We start from the raw sequence: 24,315 nt of genomic DNA, 5'->3' as shown, positions 1-24,315 counted from the left end.
GCCAACTGAGTAATCTGGAGAATCAAGTCTTATATTCATTAGGTCTTGAGTGCTCCCAAGCTTGTCAAAAGGCCTGAAAACAGAAACATGCTCTTTATATGTGCATCGGTCCTCATCCAGTGAGTGGATTTTAGAGGTCCTTCAGTCACTGATACCCATCTTTTCCTCCCCTCTTCCTCATCCTCAAGTTCAGCTGATTAGCAAAGAAGGAAGCCTCCAGCAGCCACTGGCCCTTTGACATTACACTTAAAGCAATCTCCGAACCCTCCCTGTGCAAAACCCAGACACTTCCCTATCTCTTCCACCTTTTCATATCAGCCTGGTCCCAGCTTCAAATATGCGTCTCAGACTGTCTTATCCCACAGGTCTCAGAGACGCTGGGTCTGCTTCCTAGTACCTCAGCACCTCTGCTCCCCGTAACAGATGCCACTACTCTGAGCTTGCAAGTGCTGTTCAACACTAACATGTACTGCAGAACACACAGGAAAAACCAAACATGCTTTGCTTTCCAGATCCGAATGCCTAAACTCTGGCCATCATAACAGAAAGTAAAACATATAAAAGGACTTCCATTAAACATAACACAGTATAAATAAGCCTTAGAAGCTTGATATTTGCTCACATTTCAAGGATAGGAAAATTATTCCATATTGGCTGAAACTTCCATTTCACAATGGATGTTTTCAGGTAAGCACAGACAAATTTTCCTATCCTACATCATGCCACTCTCCATGAATACCTTACAGAAGAATAGGAGGCCTGAAGAAGTCTTCTGTCAAAGGAAAAAAAAATACAATGAACTAAAACCAAACATGCAGGATTGGAGAACATATGGAACGTCAGCAAGTACCAACACACTAGAGTGGACACCTCTGCCATAAGGTTAAGAGTTTCTTTTTTTTTTTTCCTGAAACTTACACTACGAATGAAAATTTCATTAGTTTAGGAGATGAATGTCAACTCATGGAAAAATACAACAGATCTAGTCCCACTGTCACACCCTCTTCCATAGGTCGATGCCCTAAGCAAATACCTAATGTTGGCATTGCACATGACCTTTCTTGAACACACCCAGATCACCACCTGATATTTTTCTTAGACACTTTCATATACCCACTCAAACCATCCTGAGGGAAACTCAGGACTGTATTTTCATTAATTAACACACACTGTACCATCAACTTTTAACTGAACATGTCTTAGTTACTGACTTCTCCTTTGGTGCCCTGGAGAAAGGATTAACTAGCAGCAGCACTGGAAAAAAAAATGCATCTGCAGGCCTACATTCATCAAATTGCAAAGCAACAACCTCCTTCAGCAAGTACTGCCTTCAGCTCCCAGCCTTTGTAATAAACTAGAGAACAGTAAATGAAAGACATAGCAGCACTTTTCACAGTCTTGTGAAACTCCATGTTACAAACCAAGTGCTGGTGAACAACAAGGCCAGTGACTATTTTCCACTGTCCTCGTCATACTGCTTTTTTCATCAACAGCCTACAAATCATTCTCTGAAGGAGTCAGCCGCTGGTTTAACTGGAAAGCCTCAAGTCCACAAAGTTGCTTCTGACATTATTCTCTCCCTTGGTGGCACCACACAAAAAAACAGGCCATAGTAATTGCTCTTGGGTTGGTATATTCTTCCCTAGTGTAAGCAATCTCTTAATACATCCGCTGCTGCAACTGGAAGTGGTCTCTTCCGCTAGAATCTATGTATCAATGTACCTTGACACTGAACAGGCTATATGCAACCTAAATGGGAGAAAAGCCTCTATACTTGGAAATGGATGAAAAAAATATTTCCAAGAGGCTTCAGTAAGAACTGCATTTCTGCTGTTCTGGAGTGTTTTTCATTAAAACCATCCGCTTCAAAACCCTTTGGAAGAAAGGCATTTTGACAGCCAAGTTCTGGTCTGAGGATGTGTATCTTATTATCTTCACTAATAAGGCTGCCTGCATTTGTTCCAAACTTAAGATCCTCCAGAATCTATTTAACCCAAGACAAAAAGAAATTGAATCCCAACAAATACTGCTTTTTTATTTTTTGTTGCTGTTTGAAAGCTTTTATGCAGAAAGGCAATAGCTATGATTATGTCTGAGTAGAACTACTTACTTCCCAAGAAAATATATAAGAAAGATCCTTTGGAAAAGTGGCTCCTAGGACAAATAAATCAGATTCTTCTCCTGTGAGACAAGATTAAACTGTCTGCAATCTACTGAGAAGACTTCTTGCATTATAAAATTGAGATTGGGGTAGAAAGTAAAGAAAGCAGTACATGATCCTGAAGCACAAAAAATAAATGTCCTTTCCCAAGAAATTCACAATTGAGTTGGCTACTGACCGTCACTTACCTGTGACGGTCATCTGGACAAGAGAAGGACCTGTTTTCCCTGAAGATGTTAAAACAAGTTATAAGTAAGGATGCAAACGGCTAGAACTTAAGTTGGGTGTTAGACATAGGTGAGATACAGCCCTGAAGGTCCCTTACCACACTCTAATGTGTTGATAGTATTAGCAGTGTTTTGGGTGCATTCCTCCAAGGTTCACAGGGAACAAAAGGTAGAGCAGGAATAAGCATCCAAATGCCACTGTCTACAAGACAGAGACCCGTAAGACCACACTACATTTCCAGTTTTACTCCCTTTATCAGAATGGGAGACTTATTTATTTGTTTAATCAAAGACGTCTGCCAGCAAAGAAATCTGCAACATTCCCATCTGGATTTGGCTTTCAGAGACAGAGCCTATTGCCTATATACAATGAAATTCCTAAAGGAAGGAGAAGAAGCCCTTTACTTCATCCCTCTTCCTTAGCTTTCTCTTCTGGTTGCAGTGGCTTTACAGGCTTCAAGGCCTTCAGAAAGAGGCCTCACATGCAGCTAACACAGCTAAGCCTGAAAATACTGAGCCAGGCTGTTCGTCTACAAAATCAAACTTGGAATTTTGTTCAAAAGAGCATCTAGCAATATTCTAAACAACATGAAAAAAATAAGTTAAAAAGACGTAAATGGCAAGACTACAGAAGGCAGAATGGTGCCACTGGTAGTTCTGGAACTGCTCCCAGCCAGTAAAATAATTATCGTCTCACCTTTGAGAAACAACCTATTTAGGATCTGTAGAAAACAAGCCGGGGGAGGGGAGGTGGTTCAAAACAAGCAAACAACAACAACAAAAAAACACAAAATATCCCAATCTACTAAAGAAGCAATCATTCCATAACAGTAAAGACATACTGTGAAACATCACCCCAAGTACTGCCACACATCCCAGATGAGTTAGGAAACTGTTTTTGGAGCTTTTATAAAAACACATGAATGTGGTGTCACTATAAGGTACACAAGATAAGAGAAACTGTCAAATTAAGTTAAAAAAAGACCGTGACAGAAGAACAGGGACCATTTTTTCTTTTATATTCCAAATTTAAAAATCAAAGTTATTTTTGTAAAAGGAAAAAGTTGAAAAACTTTAGAAAAAAATTACTTCTGACTTGAAAGCTCCCATTTAAACGCACACAAGCTCTTACTGCCTGACAGCAGCTAACAAAGTGTTAGGAGCATCAGAGCGTTTCAAAAGGGTTGATACTGAAGAAGCCGTTAGGGAATTGTCATGAATAAACCTTCTGGGTGGATGAGGAAGAAAAAGAAAAAAAAAAGAAGAAAACACTGCCCTCATCACAGAAGCTAGTTAAATCCTATCCATCAGTCTAATACACTATGAGAAACAAAACATGAGGTCTCCTCCTTGGCTGGGCCCAGCTCACGCCACTATCAGCTGCGGTGCCCCCAGTACAGCTGCGTGGAGCTGCCTCTTCTGCAGGCTGAAGAGGGACCCACCACCTTTGCTACCAAGCCCAGACCAAACATTTGCACGTATTGCAGTACAAAACCTACATGCTCGCATCAGCATAATCATGTAGTGTCATCTAACAAAAAAAGAGGGATTTCTTCACTACAATATTCCCTTAATCTCACTTCAGTAATTTTTGCTTGGATTTTCTGCACTCAGCTAATTCGTTTAAGAAATTTGCACATGGATACTAACATATGGTTGTATATAGTTTTAAGAAATTACCAAAATTAAAAATACTTCTCACCAGCAAAAGTATGAGTAGCACTAATGAAAAGCACAAAAACGTCTCCGTGTGTAAAGATGCATGCTTCTCTGATATTTATGATTTTTAAAAGTTGTTTTATGCAGAGGTGAGTGATATAATGTTTTCTGTTTTTAAAGCAGCACAAGATGACAGAGAATACTCAATTCACTGGAAACTGTGGTTAAACTACCATGAAAAAACTCAAATTAGCTGAGGAGTTTAAGCATTAGTTAGGCAGAATTGCATTCCAACCTGAAAAATAATTTAATGCTTTCTCCCACTCAATGAAGAGCTGATCCCACCTGTAAAAAAGACTTGAAAAAAAGCTGTGATTGACAGAAATATCCAATTCACCACCACCAGAGGAACCCCACTAAAGACCCTTTTCTGAACACATGCATAAGTCATTTTTGGCGCGACTGAAGTACAGAACAAGCAACAGAGCAACCTGCAGGCCAACTATGTGGGCTATAGGCATTTTCCTACAAGGATATATAAAATACCTCTTAAGCAAGAACTGTGGTACACCAAGCCATCACAGAGCCTCTTGCGGGTTAGGAGCTTTTGCACACAGCAAAGTCTTGCATGCGCTGATGTTTTAAATACTGCGCAAAAAACACATCCAGCTGGCATAGTATAATCCACTAACCAGAACGTTTTCACTAAACATAACATTTAAAGAAGTCTCAGACTTCTTCCTCTCACAACAGGCTTGACTCCAGAATTTGGCCTCCTTTTTATTTCAAAGTACAAGCTGGTAAAAAGGACCTCTTCTAATAACCTGCCCTTTCTGCGGTGGTGTTCAGAAAGAAACAGACCAAGAGCCAGCAAATAAAAACCTGTAAATGCTGGTTGGTTTTAGGTAATCAGGTGATTTAAAAGCATCACAACAGTCAGAAAGAGGAACACAAGGCTCTAAAAGCCCTCCGAGTAACTGAGGCATAGCCTCCTAAGGAAAGGAAATGGTGTGGTAGTTCAAGTTCAACACGTCTGTCAAGCACTGAATCACCTGAGATTATCAACAGCATTCCTACTTCCAGGAATTTATTCTTAGTTGACATCTCAGATTTTTTTGGAAGGGAAAACGGGAAATTAAGCAGAAGAGAGGTCAGGTTCTTGTAACTCTTCATATTCCCCCCATAGGTGAGCAAAAGGAAGGAGAGAAAATACTGCATACATCATGTGGAGAAAGGGTTACCTCCCGCTACAGATAAGACACATTTGTATCTTTCAGAAGTAGGAGACAAAGGAAAGGTGCATCTGCAAACAGCCAACTCCTACTGAGGAAAAGTACAAATCCCTCTAGCATTCTCTAGCAGCAAGACCAGAAGTTACTGAAAATGTAGAACGGATAACTGGTTCCAACGCTCGCTGAGACTGCTAGCCTTCTAAACAAAAATAACACTAACCTAGGTAAGCAGAACAGAAAATACTTCTGTCTACAAAGAAAAGCAGGGTCCTACAGAGTTTCCATCTGTTCTTATGAAAAAGGGGAAGTCTGGGCTCTCAGTCTAACCACATTTCAAGAGGATAAAGAACATCCTAAAGTTTTTTTAATGAGTATTTTCTCTTCTTTTAGCTCTCTGAACATTTTTCTTTATTTCTAGTGCACCTTACTAAACAGCTCCTTCATTTAACATTTCTTAAGCTTTTTTTTTTTTTGAAAACTTATTGGTCTTTACTCGAAATTGGGAAAAGTTATTTGTGTTTTATGAACCAACAACTACATAGGCATTTTTTAAGACGGCATGGGCTTATTTTTCAGAATTATATCCTTGCACTGCACTGCAGCATACTATCTTCTTATGTTATGAAGTTACAGAAATAATCTCTACATAAATCTGCACTATATTATCAAACAAGTAAAATTAAAGTTCACAGAACAACTGACCAAAAGTCATTTCACATTAGGTTCTAAGTTCAGAAGTCTTAAAAGCTACCTTCACCCACACAATCCTATAAATAACTTCTGTATTAGCGCCAAACGCATTCCTACTTCCTAACATAGGCCTATCGTTATTAGCTCGACCTATCGCTGCTCCTCGAATCCCGACGTTTACTTTAGAGCTACACAGTATCTATTCATTAGAGAGCTGTAAAACAAACTTACTAAACAGTAGATGTCACAACCACACAAAACAGATTCATTGAGAATTCTTAATACATACAAAACACCTGATTTTCTAATGTTTACAAGAAAACATTAACTGTCTAGTATGCCGAAGTGTGCCTTAGGCATACTTTGATTGCATATACCGATAGCTAATGTTTTTTCCCCAACTCTGTGCTTTCACGGGTTCTCTTTCTGTTTCTATTTCCACACCTCCTCAGGATGAGCTTCCTACCTCGCTTACAGCATTTTTCTTCATCCTTTTACTATTCTCCAGGTCCCCCTCTTTCCTGATCCCTCGCCCCCTAACCAGAATGTGATCAGGAGTTCTTACTATCAGAAAAAACAACAGGACCAAGTGGGCTGCTTTTCGCCTGTGGAGCAAATAAAAAAAAAATAAAAATCAAGTGCTACTCACACTCTTTGATTCAACCAAAAATAAAGATCAGACAAATGGCATCACCTTTTGTCTGACCATTCTCTACTTCTGGTTTTGGCTTCATTTCCAAATGGATAAGTATAGTGCCCAATTCTAATATAGATATATACACACACAACGTAGAGCACGCAGAGAGAAGTTCATGGCTACTTGAGACAGGACGATAGTGCAGCCACAAATCCTCAGTCTTCTGGACAATTTTCCTTTCTTATTGGAGAAAGAACTCAGAACTGCCATTTCACAAATGATTTTGGATATACATAATTACTGCTCATAAGAATTCCAACACAAAAAAAACCCTCTCCTTACTCAAATTAAATCTGATATAAGGATCTGCATTAATTCATGCTACAAGAAGAAAAATCCACATCTCTTCAAAACATGTCACCACATTATTAAATTCACACAGAAATAAAGAAAACGTTAGTGGGTCAAAATGAAATAGAGAAATACTAAGAAGCAAAGTTTGCTAAACAGCATTATTTGTAGTATTTAACATTTTAGAGAACAGAGGAGTGTTCTAAAGTACACAGAAAAGGAAAATTTACCTTACTTCAGCTGGGGGGTTTTGTGAGTAAGGATTTGCAGAGCAAGCCAGTATCCGAACTACAGCTCCAGGATGATACGTTTCCAGAATGTGCACTGCGGTGGGATAAACTTGCTCCTCAAAAGCGAGTTCCACATAGTCCTGGCTGCAGAAGGAGGTGGGCGTCCTCTTGAAGGGCAGTCGAGCACTAGGACAGTGATCCCACCAGGTCCCGTAAGTTCGAAACACAGCCGTCTGAGTAAAGTCACCGGAGCTAGGGTACACGTTTGGTATACCTGCTAAATTCCACATGGTATATGACATGCTGTTTTCACTACCATAATGGGAGCTGAAATCCAACACTTCTTTGGCATACTGAACTATTTCAACATTGATAGGTAAGGCCCGGGTGTTCGATTCAATAGCCCTCCGGCTGTTCATCTCTCCTCTCGTAGCTGTCCTAGCTCGGCGCCGAAGGCACATATAGTAAAACATGCTCAGGACTGTTAACATGGGAAACACTGGTGACATCTAGATACGACTTACGAAGCTGCAAAAGGTCAGGAGTCCTTTATAAGGTGCATTAACTGCTTGTGGTGTTTTGCAAAACTGCTGACGAAACAGAATGAATAAACAGAGTGAGCAGATGAAATATATCTTAAAACACAAACTTTACTCTTTTGAATATCCTCTTAAACAATGTACTGCTACTAAAACATTAATAAACTATCACATTTTATGACAATTATTTATTTGTAGGCTACTAAGCATGGCTTCCCATTTATTGAATTTAAAAGAGAATACTATGAAGAAATGTTAACCAAAACTAACCCTCAAGTAACAGTAAGACTAATAGTTAAAATAAGCATTGTTTTCTGGGACTTATTGAAAACAAAAAACATCTTGTACTGACTCATGAAAATAAGTATAAAATGACATCTAGCCCTTGCAGTAAACAACTGTTGCAGAGTTTGTGATTAACTACAGTTAATTGTAATGATGATAATCTGCAGTATACTTTTAAAACAATTAAAAGGAAAGTTCTAAAGAAAGTACTCGGATACGTGGACAGGCTGCAGCAATACACAGCTCAACAAAACCTACGTCACTTCACTGCTTGTATTCTGCAGCAAGACTGCTCCCAGTAACCAAATTATTTCATTTAAAGCTAGCTCAAGTATTATCTAGACTATAAGGTCGTCTGGAGAGCAAATACACTCTTCAAAGACAGCTTATGTAGGAAGTTGGACAGCTACTCCAGTGAACTGTTTCCTCTAATTTGTTCCCATACTTTGTGAATGGCTTTTAGAGTGAAACAAAAGAGCTTTGGGCATTAATCTAAACCAAAAAAAAAAAAAATCCCACAGTCTTCCCCATACCAGTGCACTAGCCTGAATGGTTTCACAAAAATATTGTCATTACCCTTTGAAGTTGTCCATGACAGCATTAACCAATGATTGAAGGGTCACCAGCCTCCTGAAGGATGCTCACAATTCATTAACAGTATCATCTTCCTTTAAGCCACACAACAAAGTAAGTCTTCAGAAGAGTCCTGGCATCAGAAGCAGAAGTCCCCGTAGAAAGCATTTTAATTCTGGTAAGAGAAAAATATTTTAATTTATGTAACAATTCAGTTATACACAAAATGTACCAGATCTGCACAGCCATCCACCCTGAAAAAAATCAGCACAAAATGTACTAATAATTAAAGACATCAACCTGTTTTACATGGCCTAGATTGAATCACAAGTAAAAGACAAACCAGCAGGTTTAACTACTAGAAAAAGGCAAACTATATATGAGCCTCTTTACTAAAGTTTTCTATTTACAATGGTAAAGAAATATTTATAGCTGAACATTTTTTTCAGGACACAGAAGTGCTGTATCATATTCCCTGCTAATAGAGATCCTCTTACATACGCTTGTCCCATATTTAGCAGCCACTCCATACCTGCGTGATGCAAACAGTCAGATTTACCCACACACAGCAGAACCGGGACCGCGTTCTCTGATTTCTGCTGGCGGTACACGACGCACCCGGGCAGTAACACAGCACTCCAGAATCATCCCCTCCAGTACGCCGACTGTTTCTCTGCTGGCCTCCAGATTAGCTTGTTTGCCAGCTCTACTAGGATAAACAGGGAGCGGCGCCTGTAACCTGTTACAGGCCAGAACAGGGATGACGAAGCATATCTCAGAATAGAATAAACACGTCTCCAACAGCCCTTACTGGAGCTGCCGGTTAGTTTACACTAACCAGCATACACTTACATACCACAGTGCGTATCCTGTGGTAACCACTGAGCCATCAGCAATGACTCTCTAATAGCAGAAGATGCATCAAACAGCAATTAACACGATGCCTCTCATTGCCTGGGAGACAAACCACCTTATTTACCATTCGAAATGGGTACACGTCGGGCCGTACCTTGCAGATCTTTTGAAAGCACAAGTTTAAACTATGATAAATAAATAAGCAAGATGGAGAGGAATCAGAGTGGCATTTGTATGCCTAAACATAAGTCCACTGTGCATATTTCTTGGGTAACTTGCTTGTTTCCCATACTCACAAAACACACATACAAACCGCTCTCGCCGTTTGAACGCTGTCAACACGGCGCATGCAGTAACAGATAAGGCAGGCTGCACTATGCCGTCCTCTTACTCATGACAGCGAGAAAGTTTCCTAATGAAGTGTTCACTTCTCACTTTCTTGCCTCCTCTATTATTAGCTTTTTGTTTAGTTCCTGTCCTTCATTCAGTTTCACATGTTGACATAGCTGTCAGCAACATGAATTGCTCCTGACATTCAGTGCAGGAGGAAATGCGTAAGATGGTATTCGGGATTCATTTTAAGCTCTGCTGGAATGCCAAAACCAAGTAATGTCACATTTCCCCCAAACACCCTGTTGAACCATCTTTTAGAAAAGGCACTGGGAAAATAGCAGCAAATTCCCCAACCTCTTCCTCTAAAAGAACAATTAAAACAATAACAAAAATAATAGGTCCCCTGCCCACGGCAGAGGGGTTGGAATTAGATGATCTTCAAGGTCCCTTCCAACTCAAATAATTCTATAATAATAATAAAAAAGATGTTTTCAGCACAGAGCTGCCATAAGATGTAAGTGAAGATTACAAATACCTTCCTCTTCTGCTTTTCCCCCCTCTTAAATGAGATCTCTTTGTAAAGTGTGCGAGCAGACATTAAACTTCAGCAAGTTTCCTGCCGTCAAGCCCTGGCATCACATGTAGCCCAGTGCAGCCACAAGCCCAAAACTCAAAGCTGCACTGATTCAGACTGTTTGGAGCCCACTCCACGCGACTCAGGGCTTTACAGAGCTCAGCTTCCAGAGCCACTCGGCTGGGCTGCATCATGAGCGGGCGTGAATCGCCGACCTCACATACCACTTGTGCCCTACGTAACTTCACACCTGCACTGAAGACTCGGAACTTGCTCCGAGCCCTGCCCAGTGCTCTCAGAGCCCAGCTTACTAGGAGCAGCACCAAGTGAGCCACACTCTTGTCACCCCAACTCAGAGCAGGGTGACCGCCCGCTGGCTCGAGGCGACTGAGGAGCCAGACGCCAGGTCTGACACAATGAGTAAATGCCAACCACGTGCCAAGTTCCCCATGATCAGGAGCAACACTTAGGTTGGGTCATTCCTCCCCACCAACCTGAATGATTTCCATCAAGTTCTTATCAGACTTACAACCTTGAGACAGACACGGCTTTGTCAATCTTGGCTGTCATCAGCCAACGGGCTCAAGTTGAGAAGTGGGAACAAACAGGGAAGAACATACAGCTGTCATAAAAACATGTCAGTCTGAACAATACAAGTGGAGGAAAATTACTTGTAAAGAGTTAAAAGTTAACATAGGATTTAGTAGCTTATAAAAGCAGGAAAGAAGGATGAATAAGCGTTAGGACTGCAATACAAACAGAAACCCTTTTTTCTGGCATTTTAGAAGAAGCATTAACACTTGTGTGGAGTTAAAAGGCCAATGAAAAACCACTGAAGAGTTTGAAAGACTTACACTAAATATAGATCAGTAGGGCTAGATGATGTAGAGATTTGTTCAGGAACTACCACAGGTCAACGTGACTTCCACTTAAAGGGATCCAACTTTGCAAATGTAAAGATGCAGACTCAGGCCTATGCAAAGCATCAAGATAAACACCTCTGGAGCAATGCAAAGCTTACATGGAAAACTTTTTCTTTCTTTCTTCAAACTGATTGATTATTTTTTAAGAAACCCATTTGGGCCTATGCAGCTATACCTTCCAATCTGTAGCACTCCTGTTGCATATTATTCATTCTTTTGTACAGACATAATTATGACAAACTGAAGCTTAATAAAGGTTTCTTTTAAATGTATCACATTAATAAAGGTTTCTTTTAAACGTACCTTATTATCCTCCTCCAAAGCAGCAGCATACTATTTTATTTTTTTTTTGCTTTCTTTCATATCATATACTTTTTCAAGATACAATTACACAGGCGGGCATGGTGCTACTGCACGATGGACCACCAGCAGCCGGATGAGCAGCTCAGTACCCTGAACCAGCTCAGCTTGGCACGCTGCCGCTTTGGGTGAAGCCAGTACTGGCTCAGAGCTACTTTCTTTCAAAACACATCACAATCCATGTGTTTTATTGGCACTTACAACCTCTCCTATCCAGATCATTACTTAATTGACAACCGTTTCAACGACGTGAGGAAACTTCCTTCTTCTACATGACGAACTCTTCCTCCCGTCTTGCTACACATGCAGAAAGCCTTCTGAGACTGTAATTCACTATTTCCTTTCTTCAAACACTCCTTGATAAAGGAACATGTCTTATGGCTTCTCTACATATTTCATTGGAACAGGCAGTAACTAAACAAAAGTATTCAAGAGCCCTAGATCTCTCTGGACTACTTTACAACTTTTTGCAGGGTGTTTATGTACATAAATCCATTGTCCAGCTTCCAAGTAACCCATCCTGTTCAGCATTATTGTACTTATTTAGTTTGGTTATTTTTGCAAATTCAACTTCCCAGCATTCGGTTTTCTCCCGTAAGTGCAGAAACAGGGCACACGAGCAATACGTAGTTACTCACCAATCAGAATGCTACAAAAACGTGGGAAATACACAGAAAAATAGCGAGGGTTGGAGGGGCTGCTGAGTGAAGGATGAGTGTAAGAGACATAACAAGTAACATATTATACATAAGAATAAAAAAATGAAGATGGCATATTTCATCCCTGAGCCATCCCTACCAATATACATGTTAGAGAAGAGTTCGTACTGTTTCAAGAGAAGCAAATGCTGTATCTAAAAGTCACACATGCAACAGGTTTGAGTTTTAAAGCCAGAGAAGTAGCAGCTCCTCTTTACACCAGCTCTGCAAACCCCATGCTTGGGAGTACCACGTAGAGTTTCCTTTCATGTGACTATAAAAGAAACAGCAACATTGATAAGTTGCAAAAAACAAAATTTATAGATTATGTTATCTCTGAAGAAAGATTAATGCAATTAATAAATGTGTCTCAGGCAAAAGACTGTCAATGGGAAATAGGTTAATTATCCTTACATGTTAATGCACCGAAGGAATACTGGAACCTTACATTAGAGGCCAAAACAGTATTTTTACCACATTAGCATCTCTCGCTGTTAATTTTGTAGACTATGCCAATGTCTACACTCAGCTTGTTGAAGTGAGGAGCTAGTATCAGTTAAAAATGAATAAGCTCTTATGGTGCTTAGGCCCCACTTGCCGTGCTTCTTCGTGGGACATGTTCTGGCTGTGAGACAGAGCCATTTCACAAGGGGGAAACTTCTAAACCTGCACCTTGGGACGCCATGGGATGTTAAGCAATTCAAACTATTTAAAGCCTTGTTTGTCTTGTTGTCATGAGCACCAAAGCCTCCCAAATCCACGCTTTTCAAACGACTTCAGTGGCCGCCTCTGCCTTGCAGCGAGGCCCAGACCTGACGCGGCGGCTTTGCACCCAGGTTCCAGGCAGACCACCGTCAGCTGGGCACCGGCGGGGCGGTCAGGGTGCCCACCGCCTCCTGGAGCTGGCCCACGGCGCCGTGCCCCACCGCGTGCAAGCCGCCAGGCAAGGCTTTACCAACGCAGCTCCTACGCGCGGCGCGAAGCCGCAGCGCTGTGCCACCCCGTTTATGAACGCCTGCCCCTCCGGCCACGCCGCAGCCCTCCTCTTCTTGCAGGAAATAAGAAATAAAAACAACCCCGGACCAGCCCCGCCGCCTCCCTTAGGCGTAACCGGGCACAAGCCCGGCGCCCCGCCCGGGCAGCGCCCCCCCGACAGGCGCTCAGGGAGCACCCCAGGGCGCCCCCCTCCTGCCCCTGCCCCTGCCCCTGCCCCCTCCAGCCGCCCCCCGGAGCCCCGCGGGCACGCAGCAGGAGCCGAGCCCGCCCCCCGCCTGCCCCTCCCGGCCGCAGACGCGAGGCGCCAGCCCGGGGAACCACCGAGCCGCGGCCCCAGCAGCCGCCCCCCGCCCCGCACCGGCCCCGTACCGCTGCGCAGGGCGAAGCCGCCGCCGCCGCCGCCGGAAGCCCCGCACGGCCGCGGAGGGCGGGCCGCCGGGAGGGGAGGGGCGGGGCCGCCGGCTGCGCCTGCCCGCGCCGTTACGGCCGTTAACGGGCGGGGCGCTGAGGGGAGCGGCGGGATTCCCCCTGCTCCTTGTTCCCCCGCCAAGGGTTTGTCGCAGGCGGCCTGCCAGCGCGGTCCCGGCCCGGTGGGGCGCTTCCCGCGGTGCTCTGCGTGCCGTCAGGGCTCGCCCCGGTTTTAATTGATGTTAACGAGCGCGAGCTCCAGCGGGTTGCGGCGCCTCTCGGGTGCCCGGCTGGCGTGGTGCGAAATGAGCGTCACGGTCGGCTTCCGTGCTCGCTCGTTTGATACGCATGCCCAGGCGTTCGTGCTTTCTGACTCAATGCTGTTCCCTTCTCAGGTCCTGTGGTGATTACCCAAACCGCCGTCGGTCCCCCTAGGCTCCTCAGTCCCCAGCGCCGCTCCGCTTTACGTGGTACCGGGGAAAACGCGTGGTAAGGGTGTGCCTCGCCACAAGGAACCTCCTCGGCACCCCTCATTTAATCTTCTACAAACAGCGACTGACAGAAACCTGCAAAACCTTAGAAGCACGTTTTCTTAATTTTCTGCCGGTCCTTAAGCAGTACTACTTTAAGCTACAGGAACATTAACAGTACGACGTCAAACTTACGCAAGTGTCACCTAAAGTCATGTCAGTGTGTGCACTGCCCTGATACGTTTCACGGCAGGAAATATTGTTGCTGACTTTGACCAGGTGTTCAGAAAACTCTAAAAATACAAAAAAAAAAAAAGGATTTAAAATGTTTGCTGTCTAAGGTACTTTATATATAATGCTTTAACACAAGTTCTATAACCGTACAAAAATTTCCACATCTAGAAATCTAGGATAGAAGGCTTCCCTGCTGCTAACTGGCAAACAGGCCTCCGCACAACCCTGCTTTCCACAGACAGACCTGCCAGGGTGACTCGTGTATAGGCCTCTCATACACCCATCTGTACGTGTGTGCACATGCAAATACATAAATACATATGTTGCATGCGTAAGATGCCACTGTACCATATACGCTCATTTTAAAATAACATCATAACCCCAACTTTTAGGGCATTTCTTCTGTGGAAGAGAAGGGCATGCTGTTCAGGTTCTAGGGCACAATTTATCTGATCCATTCGAGACTTCTACTTTGGCACAAAATGTGTCACCAAGGAACAGGAGCCTAAAAGTCTCAATTCCTGGCTATAATGAAAAAGCAGACAACTAGTTCAAATATCTGGTCAAAGGTCTATGTTTGGCCAAATCGTTCATACCCAGTGATTATTTTAAGGCTGCAGTGATACTGAGTTCTCTGTTAGTGCAGAAGATAGAAGAATATGAAAATTTTTTTCTCAGTCCACTCATCCACTCATCCGAGATCCAGCTCACATCCTCACAGCTGAAAGATTCATCTTGTTCATCCTAGGCAGATACATCTTATTTAAATTTAGCTTTCTGAAAGTTACATGTTTGATCTGGTCTGCTAGGCACATTCTGTGATCCATGGGGAGACAGCGATACCTCCAAGTGTTTCAGCCTATTCCGTTCGCTCCTACAATAGATGCCTAGGAGATAGGGAAGATACCACCACCTTTGGGAGCTGCAAGCACTTAGGGCAGACCATCCCAGGCTTTCAGACAGCAAATAGGACGTGCTGTTTGTGAACACACAGTTACGAGGCAAGACCGATTACAGAACCAACTTCACTGATATTCACAAAGGTTGCCGAAGGGCAGGTAATGTTTTGAAACTAAATGGAGGCTGGTGTTTATTAGAGGGAACAAACAATATTGGGTGACAGGGTCCTTTTTGTCTATGTTGCTGTCTCAAATTCTAGCTATCACCCAAGACAAGTGACTAGGTCTTGGGTCACAGTCAGATACTTCAATTAAATTGTCACCGTGAGCCACCATTGTGATGACTGCTAAATATCCAGGGTAAAAATCTCCATAGGACAGGAGGTGGAGATCCCATGAGGTCAGCAGTGTGCGGCAGTTGAACCTGCAAGGTTCTTTTATGTTCTACACCCACAGAAGATGCCCAGATCCACTTTTCTAGGTAAGGTGGTCTTCGCAAATGCACATATAACATCGGGATTTGTAGTGAGAATGAAGAATCTGCTTATTAAACAATGAAGCTTACCTGATTGTGGGCTAAAGAGTCACAATACGGGTCTTCCTGAAAACAGGGTAACACAGGTAACCCTGAAGTTTGCCAAAAAGGAGGCCCGTGTTGCAATTTCTAACATACCAGTTGAGAAAACATTTATAAATCAATTGTGCAAAAAATACCTGACTTATAAATCACCAGTTTCTGCTTTCAGCCGGAAACTGATCTGAATTTTGTTATCCCGTTGCAAAGCTTTGTATTTTAAGTGTTAAACCAAACCCTGAAAATAATGAAATCATTTTAATCAGTGGGTTATTTTTAATAGAACAGACTTAGCCAAGCGTTAACTGCTAAGCTGCACTGAGCGCTTATGCGCTGCACTGTTACCATTGGTGTGAGTTGTTCTCTCTGGCTTCCTCTGCATCCCAGGATATTAACCACCATGGGAAACAACTCGCTGTCTCTTGGACCAGCATTACTGGTTTTTGATTTGTGAAATTACATATATTCTTTGAAATGGAAGAGAAAGTATTCTAAGTCAATGAGACTCTTCACTCAGTAAATTTAAATATGTTTGTAGATGTTGTCATGAGCCAGGCCTAACAAGGCCTTGCTTTCAGTGTCAGCTTAAACTGAAGAGAGAAAGTATTCCCTTCAATTCCTCTGGTGTTTGATTGTTGGTTTGTTGGGTTTTTTTTCAGATGAAATTTTTTATTCCCTGTATTTTACTTTTTCCCATGTCACAATATTTTGCACAGCATCCTCTGCTATGCTCTCTGACAACAGCAAATGGTATAGTTAATCATATTTGGTGCATTTTATCTTCCTTTTTTTTCCTGTATTTTTATTAAATGATGAAGAGAATAAAATGCCACAGTACAAGTGTGTGCTTAATTGTTATACACAATAAACTGCTGCAGTATTTCATCTAACTGTCTCTCTGCTGCTTTGGCACTGGTTCTTGGTAGATCACAGACTGTAGGCAATGTACTCACTGGGGCAAGGGCAATGTCTTGCTATGTCTTCTGTGAAGTATGTGAATGCATATTAGCAAATTATTTAATAAAAACAGTTTTAGCTTTTGAATAGCTAAAGACTACAGTTCTTATGGAAGCACTCTGCGTGGTATGTAATTAAACTTTAAGGAAAAAGCAGAAAGAATGAGAAGGAAATAATTTATCAAAATACAGTATTACTTGGACTTATCATGGTTAAAAATCTTTCTTTATTATCTTTTTGCAGAAGTATACTCATGAGCAGTAATCCTAAAGCTTGGAAACGATGTGTTAACTAAAATCTTCGTGGGGTTTTTAATGAGGATTAGGGAATCTGAGATAATAAAAACTACTGTGTACAAGGAGGTTGTTGTGTGAGAACCTTCAGACAAGTTTTAAATCAGTACCCTTTGTCAGCAGCAGTAGGATCCAGTAAGGATAATATGCTAATTTTTAACCAGCAATAGGCTTCATATAGGGATCTAAAGAGACAGAGATAGATACAATCTTATTAAGCTTTTGTGTTGACACTGCACAGCTTGTTACCGCATTCAACTGAAATTTAAGAGTGGGAATGTAAAACCTGTATAACATTTTAGTAAGATATACAGTAACACTGAAACCTGCATAACAATTGAAAGAATAAGTAGGAAATTCCCTTAGCCCTTGGGCTACCGCCGTTTTTCTGTTCCAGCAGACAAGTAAATGCTCTAGGTGTCTATGCCATAAAAACTTTCCCAGAGGCAATTCTGGCAAAGCACCTACATTCTTCAAACCAGACCCGTTGCTTTAACCTTCTGAATGTCACATTTCTAAAGCAAAGTGCTTCTGCTGCACCACCGGCTGCTTCTAGTCTCGAGGCTTTCCTTACAGCCTGCTAGGAGTGCAGGAGAGTATCACAGGAATGTATGCTCAAGGAACGGGGACAATTGATTCTCTCTTCATTACAACTGGAGAGCTGCAAGGTACATATGAAAAAGGTTGCTGTAATTTCATGATGAAAGGAATGTTCTTATAATTAGTGGGACTCTGTATTTTATCGAGCTTATGATATTGATCGGTAGTGATTGTTAATCAGCTCAAGTCTCCTTTGTCACTCCAGTACTTTTTCTTTGTAAATACATCAGCCATTTCATATTTTCTTGCATAATGGCTGCGTGAGCCTGACTGGCATCAAGGAGCAGATGACTGGTAGTTTTGAAATAGAAGTATGTAATGGCCACACTGTGCGTGTTTTTAGAACAAAAGCCAAGGGAATATATATACAGCTGCAGTGCAGTACTTCAGTGCTTGCAGATCTGAGCCATATTGATTTCAGTAGAGATATGTCATTTAGCCTCACAAAAAGACATTGTTAGCCTCTCATCAAGCATCACATAACTATTTTAAACCCTTTATAATATGTTCATGTGACCAGAGACATTTTTATAGGTCAGTTGTGTTCCATGGCTACAAAGCTGTCTGTGGCTCATCCAACTGCTGCCACATTTCACAATGGCATGATCAGTCAAAGCAGAGTTCAGCAGAGCTGAAGACTTACAGAAGCTAAACAGTAAGCTGATTCCACCCAAGGGTTAGAAACCTGGAAAACTATGAAAAGTACTGTGAAGTTCATATCACTGCTCCAGTCAGATCAATGGGAGCATTGTTACCAATGTCAATGAATGGAGAATTGTTGGTGCTTTGCAACCGATGTCTTAGGCTTCCAACACGAAGGATCAGATGTGCTAAAGTTTTCTTTCAGAAATAATGTGTGCATCCACTACATGCAGAAAAGCTGCTTTCAGCCATATAAACACGCTAACAGTAAAGCTATGTCCTTATCTAGGACCTTTCTCCACTGCTAAAGATGTCACACAAGTATAAAACCAAAAGTAATATATGAAAAGACTGTATAAGAAAATTTACCCGCAAAAAAATTAAGGAGGCTTTACTGCTGGCTCAGTTTTATTAAAAATAACAAATAAAAAATAGAGGGAAAATACACAAAACACATTGCAAAGCTTATTTTGTGATGGAACTATTCAGAATATGTATTAGAATTCAGCATCTTATTTTATCGCCTTGTTCTAAGGCAAAATGATTCCTGAAATTCAGCAAAGGAAAGGCTGGGAGCTCTAGTCTAAACACAGTTTACAAGCCCTGAGAAGTTATGGGAAATCTACCACAACTTGGGCAGTTAATGACCTAATGACCTCGTGGTTAATCTAATGAGTCCTCTTCAGCAAGCAAGGGCACAAAAAAAGGAACATATCTTCTCAAAGAGATAAGGTCTATTCATCAGCAGAAGTTCAGTCCTCCCAGAATGGAGGATAAATGGCTTCAGGTCATCTGGCCCAGTTTGTCACTGAAGTATTTTTCCAGAATAGAGAGCAAACTAGAAGAATGAATTGAGAAAGGGGACTCGCATTGCTAGGGTGGGTGCGTATAACTGGCGAGAAGTCCCTAGTTTTGTTCTTTCTGCTTTTTTTTCCAGCAGATAACGTGCAAGAAAAGAGGCTGACACTTCCCTAAATATATAAGCTTGTAGCAGCCAGTTTCAGGAAAGATTTAATGAGTTTCTGCTTCTAATGAAAAGGTTGTAGCCACCTCCTCTTCCCTTCAACGGCAACGGCTACAAGTCACACTGTGCATGCATGCTTGTAATATGCCTATGCACACACACGCACGCAGTTGCAGGAAATACTTTCAATTTGTTTAATTTGTGAATGCCCCACAAGTTACCACCATGGTGCAAATACAAAATAATACAGCTAGTTGTCTGACCCAAACACTCTATTTAGGAATGAATTTACTATAGCAATAGAAACAACTGGACTGTCATTTGTGCGTTAAGAATGGATACCACTTTGGTATTCAAACAGACAGAACACAGAAGCAAGAATCTGAATTTTTTCTTTCTTATCTACTAATTACATGGGAATTTTCTACCTTAATGAACTGAGGTCTCTATTGCCATCTTACAGCTAGTCGTAAACAAAGTAACTGATGGTTAAAAGTAGTTCTCCAGCCCTTGTGTCTTAGTTTATCTAGCTAGCTGCCTTCTGTTATGTATGTTTAGAGCTTTTTAAATCATCACATTTTCTTGCAGGAATTTGGCTGGTTTCCATAGCTGATGAAGTAGGTTTGTCATCTAGGTGATATTTATAGAGAGAGGGTGAATAAGCAGCAATATCAAGCAACATAATGTTCTATTTGTATATAGGGAAATCGTATAGGACAGAACATCTACATATAAGTTCTTTGTGCAGCATTGCTAGGGAGAAATTCAGGGAAGTGGAAGGAAATGCTAGCTGATCCCAAACAAGAAAAAATAGGCATCATTTTAAATTAATTCCTTTTCCGGCCCCACACATCATTGTCACTTTGGAAAGAGGGTTCATAGCATAATGGGTGGCAGCAGTTCCGAGCTAAAACATTATCAGTGCTGTGAAACTTTAAACACACAGATGTGTTCATAGTTAAGTATGACAGAGTCGCACACTGCTAAGCCAGCATGGTCTGTGATTTTATCAGCTGTGGATTGATTCCTGGTATGTTAATGAAGACCTACGTATAGTTTTCTTGATTAATTTAAGGCTTAGAACTTGTTACTTTAGTACTAAACAAGATTTAGGCTTTTGAGCTGTTGCATCTGATACGTCAATTATTCATCCTGGGAATTAATGTACAATTAGCATGAATTCCTGCTCACATGGAAATAGATGGTTATGTTAATTTGGATGCAGTTGCAGAAAGAGTTCTGAATAATGAAAAGACTGGCATTAATATCTTTGTATTGGATACAGATCAGACTGAGTAAGAAACCATTTTTTTTCATGTAAAACTGTCTTCACAGTTTGTTTTATTTGTTCCTTTCTCCCTTCAGGTTCAGGCTATTCAGCACATCTGCCAATGATTTCCCATAATTAGGACAGTTAAATATTTTTTGACTACAAATATATATAAATGTTTGGCCTACTTCCGTACTGATTTATACACTTCTGACTGAGGGTAAGTCCTTTGAAGTGACTGGAACTACCCCATTATGAAGGCACTTCAGGAAGATCGTAGGTAGGTCAGTTCTTCCTGGAGCTTTTTCCTCCAATATGTCATGCCTGAGATTTGCCAGTGAGTTACTGGTACTGTAATTAATTAGTTCATCCAAAAACAAGGTAACAAGGTGCCGTTGCTAAGAGCACTGGAATGTCTTTTCATGGCAGAGCTGTTTCATTCTTAGCTTTTAAATGCAGTAAATTCACCAGAAGTGCAGGCTTCAGTTCAGCTGGTTTTTTGTCAATTGATTTCTCTGCTTCCTGGCACCAAACGCTTTCCTTGCTGTTTGGAGGACATAGCTAGGGATCATCAGTCCAAGCCTGAAGCTGCAGTGACATCTGCAGTTCCTGTATGAGTTAGGGAGGCTTGCGATGCACAGAAAGCTGCTTATGTCTGTGCAGCCCTCTCACCTCCACGCAGGGAACACCGAGTTACTTAGAATTAACTGCTGAAACGAAACAGTGTTTTGCTGCCTCCTGATAGCTTCCAGCATGCATTCATGAAAGACATTCAGCATTGCTAGTGAGATTTTTCCCTCTCCTCATATAATCAATCCTTCGGACTGTTGTCCTGTCCCTGGCTTTCTGGCGATCACTTATTCTGGGCACATACTTAGTCCTGAAGGTGCCATTGTTATTGACTGAATGTACTAACTGCTTGAGAAAATGTTGATTACTTCACATTCCTGAAAATTAATCCTGAAACCTTCCTGAACTATATTAGTCAACTCCTTTAACTTTTCCTGCACTGGAGAAGGTGGAGGCCAGCAATGTCACCGAAGAGCAGGTGCTCCTCCCTGCCTCATGAGCACCTTGCCTTTCTTCTTCGGTAGCAAAATCACAGAACCAAGAGCACTATTTGTAGCTTTTACAGGGCTGCAGTGCCCTGTCCCACCTCTGCAGCTAACCATTCGTCTGCCTCTTGCACCGTGGTGAATCAGCCCCTGGTAACAGCACCCTCAAGACGTGCAGAGGCAACGGCTTTGGAATGAGGCAGCAGGTCTGAAGGAGGTTGGTGGCCACCAGAATGGTGGGCCGATGGGAGCACTTAAACACGCCGTCTTCTGGGAGACAGAGGAAGGAATTAGGAACGTGAGGGTGATAAAAAGGGAAAGTGGGGGCAACAGAGGGAGGAGAAGCCAGAACTCCCATAAATAAAGAGCTGGCTGGATCCCAGGCCAGAAGGGTAATCTCAAAATGCCTATAAAGAGGATGCTGGTAACAAATGACTTTTTATAGGTGTATTCAGACTACATTAGGAACAGAATGCAAGGGGGCGATTAGATGCAATAAAAGAAGCTAAGCTAGAAAAAAAATGGGGATATTTTCTTCCCTGTATTTGCAATAATTACCTTCTGACAGTCACTTTTGGGTGAAGTAACAGAATCAAATACTAGTGTTGGATTATTTTGTGATCATCAAGGATGTTTGTAGTCCTCTGTCCTAATGTATATCTCACCAGATGTCCTTGTGGTTCCGGGATATCTGTAGAGATTTTTCCTTCCATATACAAGGCAGAACAGCACAGCTGGCTTAGGATATTACTCTGAAGTGCTAGGCCAGCCTGCCTCCACATACTGAATACTGGAATTAGGAATCTTTAATTCAGGTTGGAATGGAAAATCCTGTACTTCTAATGACAATAGCAATAGTTATGATGACGAGAAGTGCTTTTTTTATTACATTAACAGGTAGGGACCTGTAAGTGCTGCTAGCAGAGGTGTGCAGTGCAAGTAAGTGCTGTGGTGATCCATTTTCAGCACGTAGGAAATGTCTCTGTACAGAGTCCTAGCATGTTGTAGTGGCCATGCACACATGTGGCGATCAGATGCTGGAGGTAGTAACACCTGTGTCTGCTGCTGCCAGCTAAGTGACCTAAAGTATCTATCACATATATGTACGCAGATGTTCTCCCATCACAAAGGAGGATTAATAGTGCTACTTCACAGAGCTAATGAGAAAATGGATCAGTTAATGTTTGATTCACAAGAGCCATAAAGCATTATATAGACATTGTTTGTTTTTAATTTGTTGCTCTATCATGCTAGCTAATAAGCAGTATTATTCATATTCATACTATTATTAAAATCACATTATATTTCTGAGATAACCCAAAGCATCTTTCTGGTATGTTTTTTCTTGCTTCTTTTCCGCTTAGTATTTCTCTGCCAGGCTACCTGATGTGCTGAATCTCAGTTCTGCAGTGTGCTTATGTTAGAAGATATAGGATCCAGGTAGGATCTGGTTTTGTTTGTTTCTTTGTCTGTTTCTTCCAGAAACTCATGATTCAAGAGGTTTATTCTCCTCTTACAACATCTAATGATCTCTATTTTTTCCTCAGCTTCAGGATTTCATTGTTGAGAACATTTACTGTTCTGGATGAAAAAATCTTAAAGGACCTGACTCAAAGTTTGTCCTCCCACTGCTATAAAGCTGAAAGAGATCATTCCCAAATAATAAAACCCTACATTCAGATTTCAATAGAGCATGCATGCTTTTTCCATCTGGTCCTTGTACCAACTAACAGAGGTGAAAAGACATCATCAGCAAATGATGTGAAACACATCATTTAGTCACATGTAATTTCTTTTCTGTTTAATACCAGAGGACATAAGATTTTGTAAATATTTCTATGGGGTCTTAGAGCCATCTATATAATAATAGAATCATATTCAGTAATGGCAGATCACCAACACAAAAGCCTGTGCATGTTAAAATGAAATGTAGCAACAAATGTACACTACTAATGCAAATAAACATTCTGTTTTGTGTACTTATTTGCTTCTTCTTCTTGTTTTTACTTTTGTCAGTAAGATTTCTGTTCATCAAAGCTCACATATTCCTCAAACAAGGCAGGCTATAGCCCATCCTGGTACAAGCATAAATGTCCTGGCAATGTAGTTTGAGTTGAGACAGATCCTGTTTAGAGCTCTTCAAACTGCTGTTGTATTTCCTTTAGGGGAAAAAAAAAAAAAAACTCTTTTATTTCCTTCTGTTTTATGCCACTTAGCCTTCCCAATGTGAGCTACTTTCTTATGATAGCAGTTCTTTTGAAGCCTCCATTAAAAGCATCTTTCTACAGTGCTGTGTGAGTCTTTCCAGTCCACCCAGTTAGAGAGTTTCTTTTTACTTGTAACATCCCATCTGGATGCAGAGCCTTCTGAAAAATCAGTTCTCACTCTTTCAAGGGTTAAATTTCTACTAACAAATATGGACTATTTGATATGAAAACCATTATTGTTTGATATGTCAAATAAAACATTTGTCAATCAAAAGTCTTTAAGCACTGGGCTATGTGACATTTACTCTTTTATAAACCGACAAAGTCCCTGGCGGCATGCCTTTCTTCCTCTCATTTAAATAGTGGTAGGAGAACAAATCACACTTCAGGGCAAGTTGATAACTGCCAGTCACGATTTC

At 41.4% G+C, this 24,315-nt stretch overlaps 1 protein-coding gene and 1 long non-coding RNA gene across 8 annotated transcripts in view; one reads left to right on the top strand and one right to left on the bottom strand.

Moving 5' to 3' along the window:
* FBXL4 (F-box and leucine rich repeat protein 4) overlaps positions 1–13,856 on the bottom strand; it is a 53,852-nt gene extending 39,996 nt beyond the window's left edge. For 4 of the 7 annotated variants that reach the window (XR_013948380.1, XR_013948381.1, XM_080584822.1 and 1 more), the window contains exons 1-3: positions 13,693–13,856; positions 8,588–8,759; positions 7,188–7,777 (exon numbers count right to left, since the gene is read on the bottom strand). Coding sequence is in view for 4 of the 7 variants with exons in the window: in XM_080584822.1 (XP_080440948.1) it covers positions 7,188–7,696 (509 nt within the window). In the remaining 3 variants the exon portion in view is untranslated. Of the gene's footprint in view, positions 1–7,187; positions 7,778–8,587; positions 8,760–9,116; positions 13,472–13,692 lie in introns of those variants that run through there. The other 3 variants (XR_013948382.1, XM_080584821.1, XM_080584819.1) reach the window with 2 other exon arrangements.
* A 3,265-nt stretch (positions 13,857–17,121) lies between these two features.
* LOC308191910 lies at positions 17,122–23,906 on the top strand. The gene is made up of 3 exons (XR_013948384.1): positions 17,122–17,826; positions 23,054–23,129; positions 23,237–23,906. It is a non-coding gene; the product is annotated as an uncharacterized lncRNA (long non-coding RNA).
* Positions 23,907–24,315: the final 409 nt, after the last annotated feature.

Source organism: Anser brachyrhynchus, assembly GCF_964034855.1.
Source record: "Anser brachyrhynchus genome assembly, chromosome: 3".
NCBI lineage: Eukaryota > Metazoa > Chordata > Aves > Anseriformes > Anatidae > Anser > Anser brachyrhynchus.
This window is presented reverse-complemented; position numbering and strand designations above follow the sequence as displayed.